Below are 23350 nucleotides of genomic sequence, written 5' to 3' on the forward strand. Positions count from 1 at the left end.
GAAAGATGTGATATAATGCATAAAAAAAAGGGAAGTGTTTTAGACCTGCCGAGAGGAGACTTCGGCCATGCCCTCTGGGTCATTGCTCGAACCTAGGGAACTTAATGGCCGAGCCCAGTGCCTTAGACCGCTATGCAATTCACGCGGCCGATGGAGGTCATCTACATTTGATGGCCACGATGGCGGCCAGGAAATATAAACAACGCCCCTCGGCTCATAAAATTGCCGGTGAAATGAATGTTTGGGCACCTGACATTTAATAGTCTTTTAAAAACATGCGTCACAAAGAAAAATTAACACAAGAAAAAGCAAGACTTACAAAGGCCGAAGAGACTTCCTGCGGAGGAATGGGAGGGTCTTCATCCTGCGGGTGGATCGGCGTTTCAGCCGTGGCCTCAGGATCTGCAACAGGTCTCTTGCCACGATCCGCCGCAGTAGGACGGGAGGAGAGTTGACTGGTCGACGATGGCGTTCCAACGGGACTTCATCACTCTCGCTCTCGACATCCTGAACAAAAGAGATCATTTAGTATTATGACCGGAAACCTAAACAAACAGGAGTGGAAGCAGAATTTTACCTCCAAAATGACCGTTGGACTACAGGGTGCCTCGGCAGGTGCAGCCGACTTGCCCATGGCAGGCGCCACGACCGGCTCTGAAGCTGGAGTTGGTGCAACGATAGAATCGGCTGGAGGAGTCGGGCTTGGAGAAGCCGGGGCAGCCGGCACAGATGGAGAGCCGGCAGGAGCAAGCGTCCCAGTAGTGTCACTGGGGATGACATGGATTTCCCGGTCGCCCTTCTTCGCCAATTTCTTGACGCGTTTAGAAGGGCGAGGGGCATCATCCGCCGGATCGGCCCCTCGGTGGGGGCGTTTGGCAGGGACCGCCCGCTCGGTGACAAGGGTCCTCTTCGTGGACACCTTCTGCGCCCTTGCCACCGCGGCGACCACCTCGACAGTCTTCGACCCGCAACCCCCTGAAATAGCAAAGTAATTAGTAACAAGGACAAGTGAGTTTTTTTTTTTTTTTTTTTTTTTTTTGAAGTAGCAAAGCAATTAGTGAACAATATACCTTGGACCGACTCCTTAGGTTGAGTCGAGGGCGCTGGTCTGGGCCGGTCACCAAACACTTTGCTCACCACGTCTTTGGCCGAGGTGCCAAAGAAGTCGCCAGCGTACTCGTCCCACCAGTCCCCAAAGGTGTCGGTGCCCAAGGATTCCAGAACGGTTGGCCGAAGACGGAACTTCTTGCACCGATCCTGAAACTCCTGCTCCGTCGTCCGGCACTCCCTCTCGGAAGAACCAGAAAGACGTCCCCGGCTCAGGAGGGAACGAGAGACGATCAGGGGTACGGGGCAACCTTGGAGGTAGCCGAGCTGTCAGGGGACAAAGTAGGGCTGGTAGACCTCCCAACCGGCTCGGCGGGCATCGCAACCAAGGGGAAGGTCGCGAGCCAGTACGATTGACCCCCAGGACTGACGAAGGCCCGCGTCCTCGGCTGCGGCCCAAGTTGCCGTCGGGAGCCCGATTGACGCAGGGTACTCCTGGCGCCGGCACACCAGGAACTCGTCGTCCGAAAGAACGTTGAGGCCGAAAAAGTGCTTGAGGACCTCGTCAGCCCGGTGAGGAGGAGCCGGTCGAGAGGCAAGTTGGGGGCCGAGGGTGGCCGAGCGCTGGAAGGCGGGGACCTCAGGCCGAAGAGTGGAGAAATAGACCTGCAGCCAGAGTTGGAAAACCCAGAAGGGTCCATTCTGGTGCGGGTCAATCTTGTTAATGGTCGTCTCGGCCAAGCAACGAAAGAGGTTGGCAAGAATAGCCGGGCTGAGCGCCAGAGAGTGACCACTAGCCAGGGCCTGGGCCACCGGCATATTCTCGACCAAGCACTTGTTCGACCTGATACAACAAATAAATTTGTTGTACCAATAGAAGAGGAAGGCTTCATGTTCTTCCTTCCTGAGACTCTCATCGCCTCGGCCGGCAAAGTGGAGAATCAGAGTATTGTAGTTGAAGAAGTTCTTATGAAGCTTCTGAACTTCTTCTCTTGAAGGCTCCCGATCGCCTCGGCTGAGCGTTTCGACGGCCCGCTCGTCGAAAAGCGCCTTCAGGTCGAGGAGGGAGGGGCATCCAGAAAGAGCGGCATCGATTGGGAGGCCGGATGGTGGAGTCCCAAGAATGGCCGAGATGTCAAGGATTGTAGGGCCGAGAGGGCCGAATGGAAGGACCATGGTGTTGGTGGCCGAACACCATAGAGTCAAGGCCGCCATAAGAAGCTCCTTGTCCATGGTGATCTCCATGGTCGAGAGCAGGATGGCATCGTAGATACCAAGGGCTTTCCACTCCTTGCCGAAGAAGGATCTCATTCGGTCCACCCAGGCGGCCCAGGCCGTGGTGGTCGAGGGCCACGCTCCTTGAGGCCGAGCCAAGCACCATTTCGACCAGTCAAACCCTTGAAGCAGGGGTGCTAGGCACTGCTCCTTGAGAAGGGTGGTGATGCACATCGGCACTGCATCTCTGAAGAGGGGGCCCAGGATCTGATGAGTCGTGGCCATGTCGTTCTCGAAGCGTAAGGTTTTGATTGCGCTCCGATCAATGAAGTCTTTGCACTTGTTGATTTCATCGGAAAGTTTCGAGATAAAGGAGGCCATTGGAAGAAGAAGAGATTGCAGAAGGGAGAACTGGAGAAGAAATCGCAGAAGGAAGAACTGGAAGGGTTTTTACTTAAAACGAACAAGTGTGAGAAAATTGGGATTTTGGAGTTTCTGAAAGTGTAAGATGTGAATGGCAGAAATGTGGGTATTTATAGGCTTTTCAAAATGAATACCAAACGTCTGGAATTCGGAAGGCACTGGAATTCGAAAAGCGCTGGTTCAATTTGGGGGGAAATTTAACCGGGAAATGTTCCAATCATTTCGGATATTTTGGGAACCTACGAAGAGGGGATCGAGGAGTCGAAAATCCAGGACGCACGATTGCGTGCGGCACCAGTTTTAAGGCATTAATGAGGATAAGATGTTCCAGTTAAGTGCACGGTTTCGAGGCCCATGATTGAAAGTTTTAAGAACGGCGGAAAATCGACACGTGGCCACGCGGTGGGGGCAACGAGGAAAGTGCACTCATGTCTCATAAATGCGCAGGAATAACGGTCATTAAGGAAGTGAAGTCCAAAAAAGCAATAAACGTTTTCGCTTCTTCAAGGTCGAGGCCCGACCAAGAGTTAACGGTCGGCGACCTCAGAAGCGAAGGGGCAATGTTTGGGCCCAAAATATTATTGCTGGGCCGAGCAGCAGGATGTGCTCGGCCCAAGGTAATGGTAAATACTATGGACCGAATAATGAATCCTGGGCCAGCTGGCAGGATCGGCCAAATCCTATCCTAAGTAGTCTGGATGAATAGGAAAGGTCGAGGAAGTCCTAGTGCGATCAGGATTCTCGACCAGCGAGGAAGGGAGTCCCGAAAAGAAGGAAAGTTCAGAATCCCAGTAGGAATAGGTTTGTTCGAGTTAGAGGCGAAATGGGAAAAGGACTCCCAATCCAAATCGGAATTGGTTTTCAAGGAATGGGGCACTATAAATACAAGAAATCATGCAACAGAAAGGACCTTAAAAAATCAGCATACAATTGCCCTGCGCAAAACCTCTCAAACACCTTGAGATTTTTTCCTTTTCTTTTCCTGCCGACACACCTTCAGTTTGGATAAACAGCACTGTGGAAGCACCCGGCGAGCACCTTCAGTTTGGATAAACAGCACTGCTGCCGCAGAATCAGCCGACCGAGAAGCACCTTCAGTTTGGATAAACAGCACTGCGTCGAGGTCGACCGATTATCTATCCAAGTCTCGGTCGAGAAAGGTTTTCGAACCTTTGTTGGCAGAGGTCACCTTACTAGCCTTCTCGACATAGTTAGGTGTTACGAATTACATTGCTCGGCGTACTGGTCGCCGAGTGGTTTTATGATTGGATACTCACAAGTGAGTTTCAGGGTTCGGCATTCCGACGGCCGAACTACGTTTACCATCAAGACATACATCACGTTCAAGTACCTGTGCCCATATAGTTTGGTCTCGATTCGACGTGCTTATACTCTCACGAATATAATCACAGTGACCGAATCGGACTCGGACGATTTGTGAACTCCGCAGAATTAGCAGCCTTGTCTTCAGGCTGTAGAACCCAGAGACCGAGAGTGTTCCTTCCTCGGTCACAATCGCAAGATAGAGAAGTCAGCGACGCACTCACAGCTACATCAACAAATTTTACTCCTCAGCCAAGCTCGGCCAACGAGTTGGCACACCCCGCATTCGACCGAAGGACGTAGTTAGCTTACTAGTTACTCGGCCTGCGCGCCACGTAGGTTTTGTAATTTTTAGGGTCAACAACTACGTATCCCGTCAAAACAATTGATTCAACAAACACTTAGAGTTTATTCTATACTTCCATTAAGTAGAACGTAAGATTTGTTATATTTCCATTAAGTAGAATGTAAGATTTTGTGGTAACCACTAGTGTAAATGTTATAAATTGATGATCATGTTCGTTCATTATATTCTTCTAGGGTCAAGGAGTGTAGTTGTAAAAATCATCAAAATTGAAGCCAAAATAACTGTTAAATCATGATGGTTTGTAACCATCGAAGGATTTTTCTCATTACCTAATACCGGAAACTTGTATTTGGGTGATTTTTGGCATATGCCACTTTGAAGTATATACCAACTACATTGACAGAATTCAATATAGGATGAAATTAATATTTGCTCGACGAACCATATTTCGTCGGACAAAGTAACTTTAACTAAAGTGATTTTTGGCATATGCCACTTTGAAATTAATTATGTAGACTGTGAGATCATTGAAGGAATTGAATATGAAAAAATGTCATTCACTTTGCCAGACGAATTGTAAACCCTAAACCCTAAATAATAAAATATACATATTACCCGTCTATTTTTTCCCTTGGCGTGAAAACTTTGCTTGACAAAGAAACTTTTGCTCATCAAACTATGTTCATTAGGAAAAGGGCTATAGAAGAACCAAAATATTGATCAGTTTTGCCTGACAAACTGTTCTATTCCATCCAGGTAAAATTACTTTGTCCGATGAAATATGGTTTGTCGAGCAAATAGTAATTTCTAGTAATCACTTTAGTTAGTCCGTAAATAAACAATTAAGATGGCGAAATAGATTGGTCAAGCTGAAAGGTGCAAATTCGGCAACAAAAATAAAACTTTGTAAACTTGAACTCGGGTGGCCATGACCCGCTATTTCGAAGAGAACCACGATGTGCATGCTTTGCCATGACATTTGGGGTTTTTCAACGAACTTCTGTCATTCACTGTGTTTGATTAGGATACCATGTTTAGGAGCTTTTTAACATTTTATTTTTTTATTCGTTTTTCTATTACGACCCCTAGAGCTTCTAGGGCCACACGCAATATAAATAGGATGCCTGGGTACTGGATTCTAGTTATTGTTCTTTGTTTAATTTCCTTTTCTTTGTCACACTGCGTCAATAAGCTCCTATATCACTCCGGCGTTTGGCTTTTCAAATTCCTCTTTGTTTTGAAAAACTTCTATCCTCTACCATTTTAAAACATATCAGGTCTCTAACAGTCGTCTGGAAAATCGGATCAACCAAACTAAGTTCTAGTTCTTGGCATATCAACCATGGTTAGTATTGGACGATCCGGTGGCGGTTTTGGTCAAGAAACCGATCAGACCAAACTGTTCCGAGGCCTACTTCTATCTGATAAATCGTGGTACACAAATGTGGTCGAAAACAATGTCTCCCTACTCCCTCACACAAGAAGCTATGTTTACGGATTGCTAGGGTTATGAACCTTGTGCCCTATAATTTGGGGGAAAAGAGAAGGAAGGGGGAGAACAAAATTAATTGGTTGAAAAGTGAAGAAAAATAAAACACCATCCTATTTAGAAAATTAGCACTTGTTACAGAAGCAGACAATATTGGACGAGAGAGGCATATGTGGAAGAATATAACCTCACTCAAGAAATATGGATTTTCATAGGAAGACAAGAACCCAAGAAACCCTCCAAAATGCCATCTTCTTTGTCACCCAAACAGAGCCTTACAAGTATACCCTCTTTCCCGCTAAGTTTGACCGCCCTCAAGCTTGTCTGAAAAATGTCTTTCAGCCATTTCTCAAACAAGCTATTGGGAAAATATCCAGACCCAATACAAACCCCCTCTAACACCCTCTTATCCACACTAAATCTAACCACATTTAGTTTCCCATATACCTCCCCAAAACACCCTTCAATCTTGGACAAGAAAAGCTCGGTTGCCTCTCGATCTCTAGCCGGGCTCCGATTGAAAACAATGACGTTCTCAATCGATTCCAGGAACCCATGTGGGGTTTCGAGATCGGTGTTGGTTTCGCGAGTTAAGTCACTTGAATTGGGGCTCAGCTCCCCTGCCTTGTCTTCGATTTCATCGTCCTCCCCGGCTTTGAGGTTGAGATCAAGGGTGTTGAAGCTTGATTGCCTTGAGAAGACCTCCTTGTTATTCACATTCTCAACAGCAACCACACTTGGATCTTCCTTCTCTCCACTTCTTGAACTCTTGGTCTTGATTTGTAGCTCCAACTCAGCCTTTCTCTTGTGATCGAAGTTAACTCCCCGAAAACTTGGACTAGCACTAGCTTTCTCATCAACCTTCAACGCCATTTGGATTATAGAATCCGGGTACTTGGCCTTCTCTTCGTCATATCTTGTTGAGTCACTCTTAGCCAAGATGAATATGGCTTGGCTTTGAATCCCTTCACTTCTACTAACTTCTCCAAATTTTCGGTTCTCGAAACCATCAGCTAAAAATTTCAAGAACTGGGTGTCAGCCATATCAACATCTTCTACCAAGACAACAAGTTTCTCATTGGATTTCAAGGCTCTTGCTACAACTTCTACTCTCGGGTTCATCTCATTTTCATTTTTGTTGATGTCGATATGGAGGAGTGAATCAGCAGACCCAAGAACCAATTCAGCAATTGCATGTGCCAGCCTTCTTTTTCCAATCGAGTCATTCCCCTGAATCAGCAACCAAGTCTCCTGCCTGGCAGTTTTAGAGTTGAAAATCGCTTCTACAATTGAAGGAATGGATTCGGATTGCCAAGGAACATTTTCTTTCAGTAGCTTGCACATGTCAGCTCTCTGCATTGTTCTTTCAGTGCATTTTCTCTCCACCACTTTCTCCGAGCCCGAAAACACAGAGTTGCCAAGAGCAAGAGTGATCTTCAGTTCCTTGCCTTCAGTGTTTACCAGAGAATCCAGACTTGGTTCCGTCACTTGATTCTTTTGGACCCCATTGTCGAAGTTGAACTCAATCATGCACGATTGTTGTCTCCTGAATCGAGGCACAAGACTAGAGCCGTGAGCAAGCTCCGAAGCTGGATCGTGACCGAAGGAGATTGAATTCGGATCTGGAGAGAAGCCATTCTTGGTAGACCACCAAGGGTATGCTGAAGCATAAGAGGAGTTGTTTCCAATTACGCTTTGATTGTCGTACAAATTAGAAGAGCTCAAGTTGTTCTGAGCTGCATGTCTTCCTTGGTGCACACTGCAGCATAAGCTGTTCCACTTTTTCCTCAATTGAGCTACTTCATCCTGAAATTTTTTAACTACATATTAGAATTAAATAAAAAGAAACACAGTAAATTAATTTCTCCTTTTTAATTACTACTAGCTCATGTGCCCAATCTTCCAAACTGCATCTTTGCTGACATTGTGTGATTAATTTGGGATAACGTTTGCAACGTAACTTATTCTCCTAAAATTGTGGTATTTAAGTCAAAAGTAAATTTGAAAAATGTGGAATTGGTTGGTACGGTACCTTTTGGCGGGCTTCGGTTCCATGTGGTTGCAGCCAGGCAGGCAATTTCTGCTCGTCAGATTTCAAGAGCTGAGATTCTTTTTCATAATTTGAAGTGCATTCTTGACAGCAAGTGAGCCTGTTATTATTATGATATTGCTCCTTGCTATTGAATATTGGTTTTGTTTCCAGAACTTCAGATGGTTTTTGAGAGATTATTAATCTTGAGTCTTGGACACTGTCAATCACACAAGCACATCGCATAATTGTTAATACTCACCTCATTTATCATGTTATTTAGTATTATGGTCTGTTAATATTTCTCTTCACTTATAAGAGATAGGTCTTAGGTTCGATTTTCACTAGAGGCGAATTTAAACCACATTATTGCAAGCCCATTGTGAGGTTTAACCCACTTCACCACCATTTTAATGTAAATAATATCATTTGCTAAAACAAAAATGAAAAACTTGGTTTATTATATACAATATTTTCATTTTGTCAAAATATCATACTATTTGAATAATTAAAATGAGGCAAATATATGTAAATATACAGACCCTTTATGTAAATGGATTCTCATTTTTTTTTTTTTTAAATGTGGATTAGGTATGGAGCTCACTCCACATCGAACTTCAACGATCTGAATCATCTATTTTATAAGTCTCGATTCATAGATCATCCTTGCAAAAATTCAATTCAATCCGAAACTATTTGCCTATTTAATTATCAAGATAAAATTTCATTTTTTCTTATATAATTAAGTATTCGTTAATTTATTTGAACCCAATTAGATGTCTTAAACATTTTTTATTTGACTAATATTTTGCAAGGACGATCTATGAGGTGCAACTTGCAAAATAAACTATTCGGATTGTTAAAGTCCAATACAGTGTGAACCCCACAACTAATCCCCATCTTTTTGTAAAAAAATGGGGATCACTTCCTTAAAGTAAGGCAAATATTTGAATAATTAAAATGAGGCAAATATACAGATTGCTTAAGGGGAGGGATCCCATTTTTTCAAAAAAATGGAGACACGCTCCCCACCGTTAGATTGGTTTTAATGAAATTGTGTGGTTGAGATTAAAACACAGGCCACACAATCTCAATCACACAATTTTATTAAAGTTATATCTAACGGTGGGGAGTGTGTCCCCATTTTTTTAGAAAAATGGGGATCCCTCCCCTTAAGCAATCTGTGTAAATGTATACATATATATTAGCTTAATCTTATTATGATCATCTATAAACTAACTTAACAGGCCTAATTTTCATTTCTAGCCCCAAATTAATGAGGGTTCTCCAAAATAATTTATAATTATTATGTGGACGGCCAAAATAAACAAAATGATTTACTTATGCTTATTCTTTCGTAATATGGAATGTATTTACTGAAAAAAAAAAATTTGGATGTATATATGTGAACAAGGAAGAAAAAAAGGCCTCATGAACTTTTTTTACTTTTTATCTTAAATATCTAGCAGTGAAACCTGTAACTCAAAACAAAGAGCAAAGAAAAGGACAGTGTTTCTTGTTTCATGCAGACCTTGTAATGTAAACCTTTAAGCAAAACTATAGTTCAAGGATTCACCATCCATGGAGGATTGTATATAGATTTATATATACACATTTAAAATAACAGTGAACATGAATAATAATAATAAAAATAAAGTTAAAAGAGAGAGAAATGAAAAACTGACCTGCGAGCATGAAGGGAGAGACCAAGATCACCAGAAGGAACAGAAACAGCTTGAAGACACCATTGACTCTCAAGAGGTGGCTGCCTAATTTGGCACATCATGTGTGTCTGGTAACTTGCAGTTCCCATCACCCACACCTTCCCCTTTGAGCTAGTGATTGAATTATCTGAAGAGACCAACCTTGCAATCTCTGAAACCAAATGCTCAACTGGGCTATAATACCCACCAGAGTTTTGATTTTGATCTCTCTCCTCATCACTAACAACCCACTTCAGATCTCCGGTGTAAATTATAGCACCTCTTTCTCCGAGAAATGATGAGTCCACTTTTCTTTTGAGCTCTGAGAGATTTGCTTCCACATCTTCTCTTTTCATGAACCTCACGGAAACAGGTGAGAATTGGAACTTGATGAACTGGGTTGATTTCAGCTCCTCAGGAACTCCCACTCCTCTCTCTATCCTCCCCATAACTTCAGAGACAAGCCCTTCAGTCATGGAAGCTGAATCACCAACTATCACAGTGTTCCTCCTCTTCTTCCTCACCAGCACCTCCAACACCAACTTAACATCTTCTTCCTTTGAAGAACTACCAGAGTAGTCATTGGCAGCGGCGGCGGTGGGGTTACTGATTATCAATGGAGGTTTTGCCTTTTGAGGGGAAAAAAGAAGTGGATTTTGCTCACCAGTGTAAGCCAGGAAGTGGGGTTGCCAGAAACTCACAGGAACTATTTTGTTTTGGTGGTGGTGGTCTGAGGGAGGAGAAGGAGAGCAAGGGGAAGAGAAAACGCCGCCGGAGCTGCTGTAACACTGGAAAACGGAGGAAGTTGAGGAGTCCTCCAGGTTGTTCTTGACGTTACTGCTGGAGAAACCAGCCTCTCTCATGACCCTGCTGACACTCGGGTCGTCGAGGATGGAGATGATGAGCTGCTCGAGCTCCACTTTGACGGTTAAGAGCGGCTGCTGCTGCTGCTGCTCGATGCAGCCTCTTCTCTGGTGGGCTTGCGCTCTCTTGAGGGCGGCGATGAGGGCGTTGGAGAGAGAGGGCTGGCCGTGGAGGAGAGGGCCAGGGGTTGTTGGGAGACGGTTGAGAGCCACATTGAAGCAGAGCTCGAGGGCTCGGCATTGGAGAGGATGAGAGGTTTGGTGCGGCTGAGATTTGAGACAGGCCCGCCGCAAGACGCTAGTTCTTGAGCTGAGCAGAGTGGCGGCCACGTGGAGAGGAGTGACCTGAGCATGGCCTCTCCGCCTTGCGAGGCTGAGAGAGTGCTTCAACACCGAAGCAGCCTCCGCTGTGAGGGTCTGCTGAACCGCACTACCTCCTGAGCGCATCACTTGGTCAAAACCCACCCCCCACACCCACCCTTTGATTTTTCACTAGCGCTTTCTTCACAACCACAAATAATTACTTCTTTTTCTCTTACACTTCTTATCCTCCTCTAACCCCCAACCCAAATATTAACCTGAGGAGAAAGAAAAAAAAGCTTGGAACTTTAGAAAGCTTGAAACACCACCACCGCAAGTGGAAGTAGAGAGAGAGAGAGAGAGAGAGAGAGAGAGAGAGAGAGAGAGAGTATGAAAGAGTAGCTATGATCAACTGAGCAAGAGGGGAGTTTTGAGTTGAGCTTTAGTTAGGGAAAACCAAGCTAGGCTAGGCCACCTTCTTTATACTTCCTATATTGAGTTTTTAATTATTTATTCATTACTATTTTTTCTTTTACTTTTTCTGTGATTACTCAGCTTTTATTAGCCTTTTATTTGCACTCCTTAGAAGAGATTTTTTCAGTAAGACTGATATATAAGGTGGTAAATTACATGTTATTATATAAATGGTAAGATATGTGTGTTAAAAACTTAATAATTTAAAAAATAAAATTTTCTACCACTTACATAAAAACAAGTGGTGTACCACTCGTTTTCCCGTCACCGTAAAAAATTTCTCCATTATTAGCTTTCTTGTCATTAATCAAGAATTTTGTTTTGGGACAAAATTGGTATAAAAGGTAAACTTTTATAATCATTTTGAAACCGTTGGGAACTTCAAATATCAACGCAGAGGGTAAGTTTTAATGGGAATATTTTTACTTTATCACCTTCAAGTGATAGTAATGCTCACTATTTTATTTGTATAGTGAATATATCGGTCGTATAACACATCGGATGCATTCTTCCATTTCATCTAATACAATATTCTGTACAAATCTTAAAATTTAAACTCATACAAACCTTTCATTTCACCTGAGCATTATTGCTACTTGAGAATGGTGAGAAAAATGCACCCAAGTTTTAATGGCATGATTCACCAAGCAGGAGGAGGGAATTGCTGAACTAGTCTGACTCCCTTATTTTCCGTATTTCTGTTCTTTTGTTTTATTTTTTTATTTTTTTTTATTTTATATTTTTACTTCAATGATAATTAAAAATTGTTATGAGTGTGATTTATATATGGGTAATGTTAGAGAGACTTGAATCAAATTTGTAAATCAAATAATGTTGTGATTGATGATTAGATTATTAATTAAGAATTGATTAACATGCTTATTTCATTAGTGACCCATCATTTCATTTGTAAATTTAATTTAAAATTTTAGTTTCTCTAACGTTATTCTTTATTTCTATAATTCCCATAAAAAATCTTAGGATTTATGCTCTATAACAATAGTATGAATCCCTTTCTGCTGTATGAGGCTGGTTTCGTTTCTATGCAAATGGGATTTCATGAAAAGGATCCACTGCAATGGGACCCATAATTTCGAAATTTTTATCATGGAGAGGGAGCTTCCCTCCTTTTTACACATCAGCCTTTAAATGGACGGACAAAGCCAGCAGAAATTCATAAACAGTAGTAAAGAGGAAGGAGTAGGATTTTTTCTCCTCTTATTCTCATTCTCTTTTCTCCTCTCATTTCATACATTATTTTTTATCTTATTGTTCTTATAAAAAAATGAATATAAGATGTTGACATGCTTTAATCGTGACCGTTCAAATAGGAGGAGAAGAAAGAAGAGAGAGATTAGGAAAGAAGAAAATCCTTATCCGCTGAGAAAAGATGGAAAGAAGCCAGCATAGAGAGAGTGTGTGTACAGTGTTTGTGATGAAAGATAAAAAAGACCAAGATTTCAACACTTTACATGACAAGTGTACATCGATTATGTAAAAATTTGTACTAATAATATAATTAAAATAACATGAACAAATATTTACACATTTATATATTTTAGGAAGTTTTAACGCGCGAAAGCTCACGGTACTATTCATTTTAACGAAAAACTATATTTTTACAATAAAAAGTCAAATTTGGTACTATTCACTTTACCTTTTATTTTATCCTTATCGTTAAAACTCAAAATTTTCAAACTTTTTTCATTAGTTTTTCTTATATTTTATCGATACAAAATTTTATTGTGGTGTTGTATCCTTATCTATCGTATAAGGCCTTCACCACTCCATGCAGACACAAACTCCTACTTTTTTCATTTATTTTTCCAAATTTTCCTCACTTATGTTTACCATTTGTTCTTTACATGCACGACAGGTGTACAAATATTGGGTTCTTCTTCGAGAAGAGAGAGAGAGAGAGAGAGAGAGAGAGAGAGAGAGTCTCCACGCCAATCCTCGTAGAGAGACAACATTTTATTCCCCAAGTACCCAAAAAGCAACCCTTCTGTCTCCCATCCTACATTGCATTATTGCTTCTCTCTCTCTCTCCCTCTCTCTCTCCCTGCAACTGCAAACTGCAATATTACCTTTTGCTTAATCTCATCCGGTCATTTCCAACCACCCACATATCAGCTTCCAAATTTACCAAATAAGGCAACTTACTCAGATCCTGCAGTTTTAATAAAACCAGAAACGTGTTCACAACTCCAAATCCTAGTTATTTTGTAGATCAAAACACATGTCCTGAACTGCATGCAAACAATTTACTTACCGGATAATACTTTTACGTACTAGTGACTTTTTTGACTGGTTTCGGTATCATCTTTTTGCCACTCTTTACTTTTAAAATCTTCTGCTTTTTCTTGTTCTACAGGGATGTGCTTTCTTTATTTTTCATAATTAAATGACTCAAGGTTGAAAGCAATTGAACTGCATGTCAGTAACTTTTTTCCTGCCTTTCTTTTGTACCTTATTTGATGATAAACACTTCATTTAATTACTAGCAGACAAAATTAATCTGATGGTAAACATGAAAATTTTACAGGCCAGTGCATGCCAAAAGATAATGTAAATCACGACAGGAGGAGCCTGATATCACATCAGAAAATGAAAATATGAAAGAGTAGAAGTAGTTCTTGAGTATTTACCAAAAAGCAGTATATGGTCGATCGATTTGGGCATTAGGCGTGCATTTCAAGAGTAGCATCTAAATAGATGATAAAAGGAAGATTGAAGGGTGACTTCCCAGTTACTATTGCATTAAAAGGAGCCAATGGAGTCTTGCTCAAGAGAGTTAGCTACCTTCATTTTAAAGTATGTATTCAAAAAGCATATTCAACTAATGTTTTCCTTTTTTGGGTAAATACATATTCAACTAATATTACAAGATTAAAATTAGTTACCAATTAATTGTCTGCCTTAAAGCATTTCATAGTTATTTTTTAGTTACAAGCAAAATAAGTGATATGAATTACTATTGGTGTGTACCATGTAATATTACTGTGTATATGAAGAGCTTGATTATATCAAAAATTACGTTTTTGGGACGTCAAAAAGTAAGTAGATATGGATCGAATAAGATTTGTCGTATCGAACTTGAACTTTTGAGCTTAATTAGTTTAACACTGAGCATCACTTTGCAGTCAAAGTCATAGATATGGTCTAGGTTAAGAGTTCATGCAAAATGAATGATGCCATTTATTAATCATTACCAACTATCTGATTAATTAATTAAAACATTTTAATTAATGTTAATTATTACTCTTGTCATCTCATGATTGAAAACCTCATGTGAGATTTTCATACTATGATGATAAAGATAGAAAGTTTTAGATAATAAGTAATGAATGCCAATAACATATGATAGGGTTAGGCATTTCTGCAAATTCAATATTTTTTTTAGCAGCTTTATGCAATTATATATATATGCTTTGGATATAATTATAGGCTCATTGGTTGTGGTTGTGGGGTTATCACTTATTTATCAATGCCAATTAGTTTTGAGTAAAAGGGGAGTGCCCAAATCATTGGGACATTATTTTTCAAAGTTGTGAGAATTGGGTTTACTCTAGTGTGAAGAAAAGTATCCTTTACGAATATAATTGGGATTCGGATGATTCATATGTTAAAAATGAATGCATCATCTTATGATTTGGTTTACATTTTCCCGAACACATTTTCAACAAAGCATAAAAGTATAAATTACAAGTTACACTAAACGAAACATTTTGGCCCACATACCAAAAGCTATCGTATATTACCCGGTAAACCATTTATCACCAAGTAAAATGTTTCCAAAAACCCTATTTCACCTGGTAAACCTTTCTTTGTTGATGTGAACGTCATCATTTGTACTAAGTAGTGTTAATATTGTTTGACAACAAATAAAAAGGGCCTTGTGGATGTCTGAGTGTGTTTAGTAAACGTGCTGTGTATTAATTTAATTAGGCTTTAAAGCTCATCCAGATATCATATATCGTGACACGTCACCTCTGTTATACTCTGAAATGAAACTCAACACGCCAACACAACTCTGAGGATTACTTTAATAGAATTATCACAACACAGCTCTAGTATTACACCAATGGGATTATCCTGAATTTTTTTTTCACAGTTATCAAAAAATTGTCAACAATGTATAATTTATACTTTGATGATGTCGATCCACGATTATATGTTTGAACATATGAATCAAACTTAAATAGGGTTACATACAAAATATTTCATGAAGATATATGCAATTTGAATGTTAGCATAAACCTAGTTCACAGGAAAAGTAATAAAAAAACTATGCTAGCATGAATTCAATAATTGTCTCATCTTTGATATTTGAAACAATTGGACCAACTAACATAGTGTTGCTGTTTAGCGATGGCAATAGTTCCAACCTAACACCTAAGTGGATAGTAGCCATAGAAAAGAAAACATGATGCAATTGCAAGAAAATTTCTTAACAAACAAGAATGAATATAGAGAGATTTGAGAGAGAAATGTGAAATGCTTTTGTATTGATCAGTGGAAACTTAGTACAAAATGAGCTGTATTTAGCCTTTTATACAAGTCTCTTAGCCTAACTGCATTTCTTTCAATGTAAGCCACATATAACCACTCTAACTAATTCTTAACTGCATTACTGATGATGTGGAACTTCCTTAGTCAATATAAGCCAACATCCCCCCTCAATCTCAACTAAGGTAACCTAGCTTGAGATTGAACCATTGGCAAGTGAATTTTAGACTATGCAACCCTTTAGTAAGAACATCAACTATATGTTCATCAGTTGGTAGATACTCAACCATCAGGTCACCTTTGTGTACCCTTTTCTTAACAAAATGATAGTCAGTATCAAGGTGTTTTATCCTTGAATGATATACAGGTGATGTGATCTAAACTAGCACTCAAATTAAACCCTCTTATTGACAATTGTAGTAAAGATGTAAGTAGGGATCATTCTAGGCCGGGGATTAGGAGGGATTGCTAATCTACTTTAAACTGACTCAAAAACACAAAACTAGGCTTGAAAACACTTAACTAGACTCAAAGAACTCAAAACAAGCTAAAAATACTCAAAACAACACAAAATAATCAATTAGGCTCAAACTAGACACTAAAGGGTGATTTGGATGAAAATTGATTTTAACTTAACTCAAAACACTTAAAAACACAAGTTTGGACATATTCTAACTATTTTGACACAACAAAGAAAAAGGGATTGGGGTTTTTGACGAATTTAAAGTAAAGACAAGTGGATTGAAGACTTAAACAAGTTTGGCACGAAATTGGGGGAAATTATGGGTGATTGGCTAGCTAGAGGGTCTTTCTCCACACATGACATATATGCACATAAATTGATTTAGAGTTACTCTTGCATTGAACCATGTATGACAATGCCCCAAATTAACCGTGTCATCACTAATTAACCCTCATATTTTCCTTAAGTTATTGAACTGGATGGACAACACATCGGCATTCAAATTATTCTTCCCAAGTTCCCTACATGAACTGCATAATAGAGACACAAGCAAAGATCATTAAGCTCTGTGAAAATCATAAACATTGACAAGACATTCGTAACTATGACATCATGATACTCATGCCAGGAACTTAACTTAACATGATTGTGACCAGCGATCTTCACTACTTGTGAATATAAGTTCGTAACGATTATGTGAAACTCCCTTATATTCTAGCATCAAATTCATGCATGCAAACTAAGTAGGCCTCCTTAATCAACATACAAGAATAAGTTCTTAATCCAACAGTTAAGTAAATTGCATTCACGATTTGTGAAATCACAACTGAAAGTAATCAATTCATATTGCAAATATAATCATGGTTTCAAAATCTCCTCTAGCCAAAACAAGTTTAGCCTCTCATGTTCACAGCAAAACAAAGAGAATATAAATTAAACATTGAAAACTAAGATAGATTACACCTAAGAATGTCCAGCAATCCAACTTGAATGGCAAACACGTCCAAGGCTGCTTCTCCTTTCTTTCTTCCTTGCTAAGCTACGGCATAAGGGTGGTTGTGGCTGAAACTGGGTTGTGGTGTATTATGGTGAAGGATTGATGAATGGTAGGGGAAGCATGATGAATGATAGGGTGCAGAATTGTGTTATGGTGATGACTAAATGAATGATTGATTGGGGAATGGTTGTATGAATCAATGAGTGAATAATTTATGTGCGGCAGAATGTATAAATTATAGGGAAAAGGACATGGCTTTAATTAATTATTTTTGGGAAAGATTTGGACTCCAAATCCTCTAGGAAAAAGGGCAATTAAATCAGAATCCAAGAGGAAAAAGGGAAACAAGGCTACAGCAAGGAAAAGAAAGGAGAATGTGGTGCCTTGCACGACAAGGGAAAGGGAAAGGTGGTGCGGCATCCCTTAGTAATAGGTTTAGGCATTCTAGAATCATTTATTTAGGTGTCCTAAATTAATTAGGGACCCTCTTTGGCAGCTGGAACTTAGGTAGGAAAAGATTAACTTAGGTAGGAAAAGATTAGGAAAGCTAAGTCAAAATAAGGAAGTTTGACTCATGTTTCCTTCTTTGTAGCTGATTCCTTGATTTCTTTTGTATTGAATTTATTTCTTCATTTCTTTGCTCATTCCTAGCCCTTCTTAAACTTCAATTTCGTCCATCCACCTTACTCCATGCATGTGCTATTCATTCTAAGCCCAAAATTGCTCTAAAATGCTCCAAAATGCAATTTCTTGCCTTTTTAGCCCTTTGGTCCTACAAACACACAAAAATAACTTAAATCAATATAATAAATAGAAACTAGCAACATAAATGCAAGAAAACAAGCTAACTAAGTCGCATAAATATGCTCCTATCAATAGGATTAGCACTGAGTGCTATAGCTGACATATTATCACAATGGATGGTTGGTGGAACAGGTAGTGTTACTCCCAAAGCTTACAAAATTAGCCTAATCCATGCCACATCTGCTACAGTATGTGTTAGTGCTTTATATTTTGCTTCTATTGAGCCTCTTAAGACTGAAGTCTGCTTCTTGGAATGTCATGAAATGGGATTAGTTTCAAGATATACTACATAACAAGTCACTGACCTTCTTGTATTTAAGTCGATAGCCCAGTCAACATCAGAAAATGCTGTTAAATGAATGTCAGTATCAGAAGAGTATTCCACTCTACAGTTGCTTGAAGATACCTAATAATTCTCTTTATAGAACCAAGATGAACATCTGTTAGAGCTTTCATGAAATGGCATAATAATTAACAGCAAAAGCTATATTTGACTGTGTAAAAGTGAGGTACTGCAGTGAACCAACCAAACTCATGTACAATGTAGAATCCTGCAATGGTTTTCCCTCATTAATCATCATCTGATTGTGTGGTTTACATGAAGTACTTGCATGACTCTATTCTAACTTTTTGAATAAGATCCTTCATGTACTTGGATTGATTAACAAATATGTCTCCATTTTCTCTATAATGAATCTGTAACCCAAAAAATATGTGAGTTTACCTATATCTTTCAGGTCAAACACACTAGCAAAATCTTGGACAACTTTTTGAACTTTAGCAGCATTAAAACCTATAAGGATGATGTCATCCACATACAGTAATAAGATAACTACATCCCGATCATCAGCTTTCACAAATAAGTTGTTATCAAGTGAAGATGCAAAAGCTGGTAAATATCTTGTGAACTTTGAATTCCATGCCCTTGGTGCCTATTTTAACTTGTTTAGAAATTTCACCAACTTACAAACATAACTGGGATAAGATAGGTCAACAAACCGTTGAGGTTGTTTCATGTAAACCTCTTCCTATAAATCACCATGTAGGAATGCATTTTTAATGTCTAACTGTATTCCTATTTGTGTGTAGCTGTTAAGCACAGGATTAAGCTTACAATAGTATGTCTTACCAATGGACTAAAGGTTTCTGGGTAGTCTAGACCTTGTTCTTATGTGAAACCTTGAGCCACAAGTTTGGCTTTATACCTGGAAACACTTCCATCAAGATTTTTCTTAATTTTGTACACCCATTTACTCCCAATGATTGATCTGTCAAGTGGAGGAGATACCAAATGCCATGTTCCTTGAGCTTTTAGTGCATTATAGTTTGCCACTGAGGAATTGTTGAAGCTTTTCTGAATGTTGAAGGTTTTTCCGAATCTTTAATTGCAGCAAGGAATAAGAACCCACCAGAAAATTCATGTTCATCATCCAACAGTGATGTTTGTAATTCTAGGAATGAAGCAATGAAACATGTGTATGACCTCTTTGTAATTGCACCTGACTTCAATCTTGTAGCCATAGAATGAACTGATTTTTCATGAATTATAGATGAGAGAGAAGACATTGGAAGCATTGCCTCCAACTATGAAGGATTGTAGATAGACAATAGTGATATTGTACCTTGAGTTGATGTTGAATGAGTAGAAGAGGAAGAGCTACTGTGTGCAGTATTGAGATCCTGTGAGTCTTGAACAGATGAGCTGAGATCCTATGAAATATGCCCTAAACCTTCTTCCACAATTTCTGGACTTGCACATTGTTCCCTATAAGAATTAGAAGATTCTGTATGTGTATTTGCACCAGAAGTAGACAATTAAACCATAACTGAAGGCATTCTTGTATTTTGTAACCCACTTGTATTCCTAGATAATGGTCTCACTTGTATCTTATAAGGAAATATATTTTCACCGTGAATCACATGACTTGACAATACTAACTTCTTACTGCATATGTCATAACACAACACCTTTATATCTAGTAGCAAAACCTAGGAAAACACATTGTTTAGACCTATGTTGTAATTTGGTTTGGTTATATGGCCTTAAGAATGGATATATTACAGATCCAAAAATCTTCAAAGTATGTATAACTAGATCCTGATGAAACAACAACTCATAAGAAGACTTCATTCCTAAGTTTTTAGATGGCATTCTGTTGATTAGAAATGTAGCATGATTGCAAGCCTAATTCCAAAAATGTATTGGGATACTAGCTTCAGTCAGTAATGTGATTCATGTTTCTACTAGGTGTCTATGTTTCCTCTTAGTAAGTCTATTTTGCTGAAGGGTATACGGACATGATACAAAATGTACAATGTCTTTGGATGCTAGGAAAGCTTGAAACCTATTACTCGTGACCTCAGGACCACCATCTGTCTGTAAACACTTAATTGCAAAATTTAATTGAGTTGCAACAAATGGGTGAAAGTTGATGAACACTTGAAAAATATGTGATTTATTGATAACAAGGAAGATTCACAAAAATCTTGAAAACTCATCAATGAAACTTACATAGTACCTAAAACCTTCTAAAAACTTATTTGGAGCAGGCCCCATATATTAGAATGTATTTTTTTCAAATGGAAAGTTAGCTTTAGTATCTTTTACAGGAAATGGTTGTCTAAACATTTTTCCAAACAAACATGAATAACAAACTGAAGGTGAAGAGTCCTCACTAACATAATGTATAAAATTTCTAAGTATAGCAAAGAGTACTTTTTCAGATGGGTGCCCCAGTCTCTTATGCCAAATTGAAACTTTCACAGCTTTCTCAAGTAGTGCAACTGGTTTATTTGAACCAGTAACAAATCTTCTTGAAAACACATTCATAGGGATCTCTTATAGCTTTCCTCTACTTCTGTCTTGGTACAATATCATTCATGTTACCTTGTCCTGTATGAAAAACACAATCTCATCACAAATGAACCAACAACTATTATCTAAGTTTCCTAATAGATAAAAGATTGACTATAATTGTTAGAACATGCAAAATATTTTTCAGAAATAATAAATGTTGAGGAGTAAAGAGAGTTGTAGAACCAATATGTTTAACAATCAAACCTTCGCCATTACCAATATTGACTTTCTCATCACCATTGTATTGCACAGGTTGATTTAGATTTCCAAGATTTGGTGTCATATAGTGAGAAGCACCAATATCGAACACCCAAGTATCAACAGTAAAGAAACCTTGCTCATTTTGACCAAATTTAGCTATAAACATATGTATTGGAGCTTGAGCTGTAAAGGCTATGAGAAAAAGAGGTGGAGGGCACCTTGATAAGAGTAATTGTTTCTGTGCCTACATGCCAACGCACTATGACCTTTTTATCCCACAAATTTGGCAGATGGTAACCTAATAACCATTGTCACTCCTATTTAAGCAATTTGGAGAAGTATGCCTCCATTGAGAACAAATTTGACACTCAACCACTACCCAAATTTGAAATTAGTATTGCCATTCCAAGAAGTTCTATTCCCAGTGTTGGAATAAGAACCATTATAATTATTTTCTCCCCTTAGTCGATTTTCATAGTAAGGCCTTGAATTATTGAAAGAGTCATAACTATTCATGTTATTAAATTGTGAAGAATTATACCCATTTCTGTTCTAAGACCTGTTACCACCTTGATATCCTTGATTATCATTAGATCTTGATACAACATTAGAACTCTCCCCCTGTGAATATCCCTCATTTAGATTTCCATATTTGGACTAATCTCCATGAACATATATTGCAACTATGCCACTGGTTAGTAGTAATTCTTGCTTTTACAGTAGATTCAGCCACAATTAACTGTGCTCTAAAATCTTTCAAAGGAATAGAAGTTTCCCTTGCCAAGATAACTGCTTTAACCATATCAAACTCAAGTGGTAGCCCAGATAAGGTAGAGATAACCAAGTCATTATTTGTAACTTTCTCCTATGCAAATACAAGTTGATCTTTAATGGCTTTTAACTTGAGCAAATATTTGTCTATAGAGTCACTCCCCTTTTGAATTGTGTGAAATTCAGTTTTGAGCTAATTTATCCTAGCTCTTGACACAGAAGCCTATCTTTCCTATAAGCTTATACAAGCCTCATTTGAAGTCTTACAACAAATTACATACTTGATAGCATCATTTGACAAAGTGGCAACAATGCCATATCCTTCTAAACCCAAGATTTATAAGCCTTTGTAATTTCTTTAGTCACTCCGGACTTAGTATCAATCACAAACTTTGGTGAACAAGGGGATTCACCAATAAAGAAATCCAAGGAATCATACCCTCTTAACGCAGCCTAAAACTAATAATTCCATTTGATAAAGTTGTCATCTTGCAGCTTCACAATTAATATTCCCAGCACACTCTCAATTCTTACTAATTTATCAGACATCTTGATTACTTAACACTTTCAAAAAACAACAATAGTATGCACCAATCTTTCATCAAACTTCAAAAAACTTTCAAGAAACCCACAAAACACAGGAAATCAACAAGTAATTTCACAACAATCTTTTAGCATCGACCTTCTTTAATCAACAACTTCTATTAACCCAATATTCTTCAACTGGCATCGACCTTATCAATTCACAATTCAACAAATTCATAGACTTATCACATTCAAATAATCTTGGCATTGGCCTCGTCAATTCACAATTCACAAAATTCATATACTTCATCAAATTCAACAATTCTTGGCATCGACCTTACCACACAAATTCATATACTCCTAATTTAAAAAATTCTTGGCAGTGGCCTTAATCATACCTAGAAAACCAAAATCATACCAAACACTTCATATATTTTCACTAAAACAAAACTACAAACACCTCATGTGCAGAAAGTAAGTAAATGGAATAAACGACCTTATTGCACCGACTACAGCATAAACAACCCAACAAGAAGACGAACCACCTTAAGAAATCAACGAACCACCCAAAATTCCTTAACAGAAGAAAATTCCCAAGAGATCAATCCTTGGCGATAATACCATCTTAAAAGTAGCAAACAGAGATGACAAAAACCAAAAATCATGAACATCAAGAAAGAATACAGAGAGATTTGAGAGAGAAAATGTGAAATGCTTTTGTATTGATCAATGAAAATTTAGTATAGAATGAGCTGCATTCAGCCTTTTATACAAGTCTTTTAGCCTAACTGCCTTTCTTACAGTGTAAACTACATATAACAACTGTAACTAATTCCTAACTACTTTACTAATGATATGGTAGATGATGTGACATTTCTTTAGTCAAATAAATCAACAAAATTGTTAGTGGCTGAGGTCATTTTGAGGAAACACAATGCAGTTAATTCAATACCGTAGGCTGTTGCTAGCTGATGAACAAAAATAAAACCCTACCTTTTTGAATTCTAGATGGGAATGTCATGAAAAAACATAAAGAAAAAAAGAAGAAGA

General features: G+C 38.8%; 1 protein-coding gene across 1 annotated transcript; it reads right to left on the reverse strand.

Annotated features, from left to right (window-relative positions):
* Window positions 1–5895: 5895 nt before the first annotated feature.
* LOC103950463 (protein SMAX1-LIKE 4) lies at window positions 5896–10883 on the reverse strand. Its single transcript, XM_009361676.3, has 3 exons — window positions 9519–10883; window positions 7837–8053; window positions 5896–7610 (listed from the first exon to the last, which is right to left on the reverse strand). Exons 1-3 carry the CDS (start codon window positions 10844–10846, stop codon window positions 5997–5999), a joined length of 3159 nt encoding a protein of 1052 aa, XP_009359951.2. The 5' UTR covers window positions 10847–10883; the 3' UTR covers window positions 5896–5996.
* Window positions 10884–23350: the final 12467 nt, after the last annotated feature.

The sequence above is a fragment of a genome, unplaced genomic scaffold (assembly GCF_019419815.1).
Source record: "Pyrus x bretschneideri cultivar Hongxiangsu unplaced genomic scaffold, Pyrus_bretschneideri_v1 Contig36, whole genome shotgun sequence".
NCBI lineage: Eukaryota > Viridiplantae > Streptophyta > Magnoliopsida > Rosales > Rosaceae > Pyrus > Pyrus x bretschneideri.